The sequence below is a fragment of the Anopheles darlingi genome, chromosome 2, assembly GCF_943734745.1.
Source record: "Anopheles darlingi chromosome 2, idAnoDarlMG_H_01, whole genome shotgun sequence".
Taxonomy (NCBI): Eukaryota; Metazoa; Arthropoda; class Insecta; order Diptera; family Culicidae; genus Anopheles; species Anopheles darlingi.
Genome location: NC_064874.1, coordinates 25084403 through 25086902, shown reverse-complemented (window position 1 = coordinate 25086902; position 2500 = coordinate 25084403). Strand labels below are relative to the sequence as shown.

Sequence of the window (2500 nt, the reverse complement as noted above, 5' to 3'; positions counted from 1 at the left end):
GTTGGCGGGGTACGTATCAGTACCTAGTGCCACATTGCGTTACCCTTTCCTGGCTGCAGCTGTGTCTAATCAGCTCACAGTCGGCAACGATGTTCGGACTGCTGCGAGGAGCACTCGGTCTGTCGGGTTTGCTGCTCTTTCTACCACTATTCGGAATTGTAACGCTACTGATACCAGTATTTGCCGTCATCGATTGGCTCTCGCTAACCGACTCCACCGTACGGCTGTGGACTTCCGTAACGGCCGCTATTACAGCTGTTGCAATTTCTGGATACATGGCAAGCTCACGGCGCACAGAAAAGTATGTAACAGTTCTACAGATTACGATCTGCGTAATCGGAACCATTTTCCTTACGCTGCCCCACATGATGTCCAACTTTGAGACGATTGGCAGCGGTGTTGATGGGAGCAATTTGTACGAAACAACAACCCCTGGTGCTGGTGGAGTGGACGGTGATGGTGGCGATGGTCCAATAACCAACAAACCACTCCCAGCGAGCCTGGGTTGGGATTTGTATTACAAATTCTGTCATCAGCCAGCCTGGGAAAGCGAGAACAAGATACGAACGCAGCTGCGCTGCAGTAATCTCGACGGGACGGTGGTACGCTGGGAAGGCACAGTCGTTGATATGGCCATCACAAGTCGTAAAAACATACGCTCCGAGCTGATCGAAGGATATCTGCCGAAATTTCTGGCCGATCGCATCAACTGCTTTTACGGCGAACCCATCGAGCCGGACTGTGGCAATCTGAACGGATCGTCCGATGGTGACTGTGAGAACCTGCGCCATTTCATGCAACGTCAGCGTACTTGTCATCTGAATAAGTGGAACACGTAAGTCTAATGATGGAACCATTGTGGGATGCTTCGGATGTGCTTTAATGACTAAATGCTATGTTCCTTTCGTTCTAGATATGAGTATGAGCTAAAGGTACGGATGGCGACCTCCGGACTGCTCTCGAAACCGGCCGAAATCGTCCTGCGAGCTCAGCATGCCTTCGGTAACTTTACTCAAAGCCTGAACCATTCCGATCGCATCTGGTTCATCGGAGTACTGCGAGGGTCCACACAATCATCAGCAACGATTGGCGCTGCAAGCATGGCGTCCGGTGCCGGAACCGAGCAACAGTGGGGTACAGGTGGCCAAAGTTTTGGCGTTCACGGTATGCGCTTGGGACGCAAAAACCCACTGATCGAGCTGCAATCGGTTGGCTGTATCCAGTGTCGCAATCCCGCACTGACCTCAGTCCATACGGGCGAGCGGATGAAGATTAATGGGCGCATGCGGGATCTGCTCCGGGGATTGAAGTATCTGCTCAATGTGCTCTTCAATCCGGTGGTTATCTTCAAGTAGTAAAGTGTGCTGTACTTTTGTCCATTGGTGCGCGCTACTTGCACTGACACTCGCACTTATGAATAATATTGAAACTCCGTAATCGATGCTGGTCAATACAAACCGTTTCTCTTCGTTCGCTAGTCTACCTATTTCGTGTGACCACGTGCTAACGCACACGTGTATATTTGTGGCTATCCACTGTTGCGTCTCGCCGGTATTATTTGACTATTGAGTTTTCCTGCGTGATAGTAGCCTGGCGTTGGTCCACTGTATGGTTAAATAAGGATGGTTATGTACGGAGTTCTCGAAGCAAATTTTAGTTTTAGATTTAATTTTGGCACCTTTTGCGTTGAGTTAACACTACTTACTAAGTTATGAACAATGAAAATAAAGTATATGTAACATGTTGATGAAGTATCTGCTGTTCATAGTTATTTTTTGGTTTCGGGCTTCTTTCTCATTACTGCCCATAAATGGAATATTGTTCAAGTGACAAAAGCGTTATTGAGGCCGCTTTTTTAATATTGCCTTGAATTAGAAATAATTAAGCCATTGAAAGATTGAAAGGACAAATTATTTGAAGGTGACTGATCTAAAAGGTGATGAAAATTTCACATTCTCATTCGTTCTTTCCTTTTGCAGCAAAATCATTTGACTGTTCGCCCACAGGACAAAGACAATTCAAATCAGCGAAATGCAAACGTTTGTCACATTTTTTTCAAAATAGCACGGGCCCACGAAGCGATCCGCAGCATGTACGTCATATTCATAAATTCATATTGGCAAGGAGAAAGATACATAATTTTGCTCAACAGTATACAGCGTGGATCGTCAACCTAGAATCAACAAACCTGATGTTTTCAAAAAAATAACCCGAAAAAACGATTATTCGTGGGGAAGACGAAAAACACATTAACACGTCAATCGTCAAGCGAATGAAATGGATTGCAGAAGGTTGTGTTGCATGAGTCGAGGAGGGGAAGGAGGCAAACGGTTTTTGTCCGATTCAATTTTTTACCATCCATTTGATGCCCCTCTGTGCTGAGGGGGGAAATTCCGTCATGTGACGAAAGAGTTATTTTAGAATGTAATAAACGACGAGGTACTGCTTGTATCGCTTTCGCTCGAATAGTGTCTTCTTCGGTGGGCCGACCAGGCTTGTG

General features: G+C 46.2%; 2 protein-coding genes across 2 annotated transcripts in view; one reads left to right on the top strand and one right to left on the bottom strand.

The window, feature by feature from the left end:
• Nucleotides 1–1743, top strand: part of LOC125947913 (wolframin) — a 3398-nt gene extending 1655 nt beyond the window's left edge. The window contains exons 2-3 of the mRNA XM_049673447.1: nucleotides 1–835; nucleotides 914–1743. The exon at nucleotides 1–835 is cut by the window's left edge and continues 1392 nt beyond it. Coding sequence (XP_049529404.1) covers nucleotides 1–835; nucleotides 914–1355 — 1277 coding nt within the window. The 3' untranslated portion in view covers nucleotides 1356–1743. The remainder of the gene's footprint in view (nucleotides 836–913) is intronic.
• LOC125947942 (CCR4-NOT transcription complex subunit 6-like) overlaps nucleotides 1–2500 on the bottom strand; it is a 151721-nt gene that overhangs the window by 113807 nt on the left and 35414 nt on the right. The window lies entirely within an intron of this gene.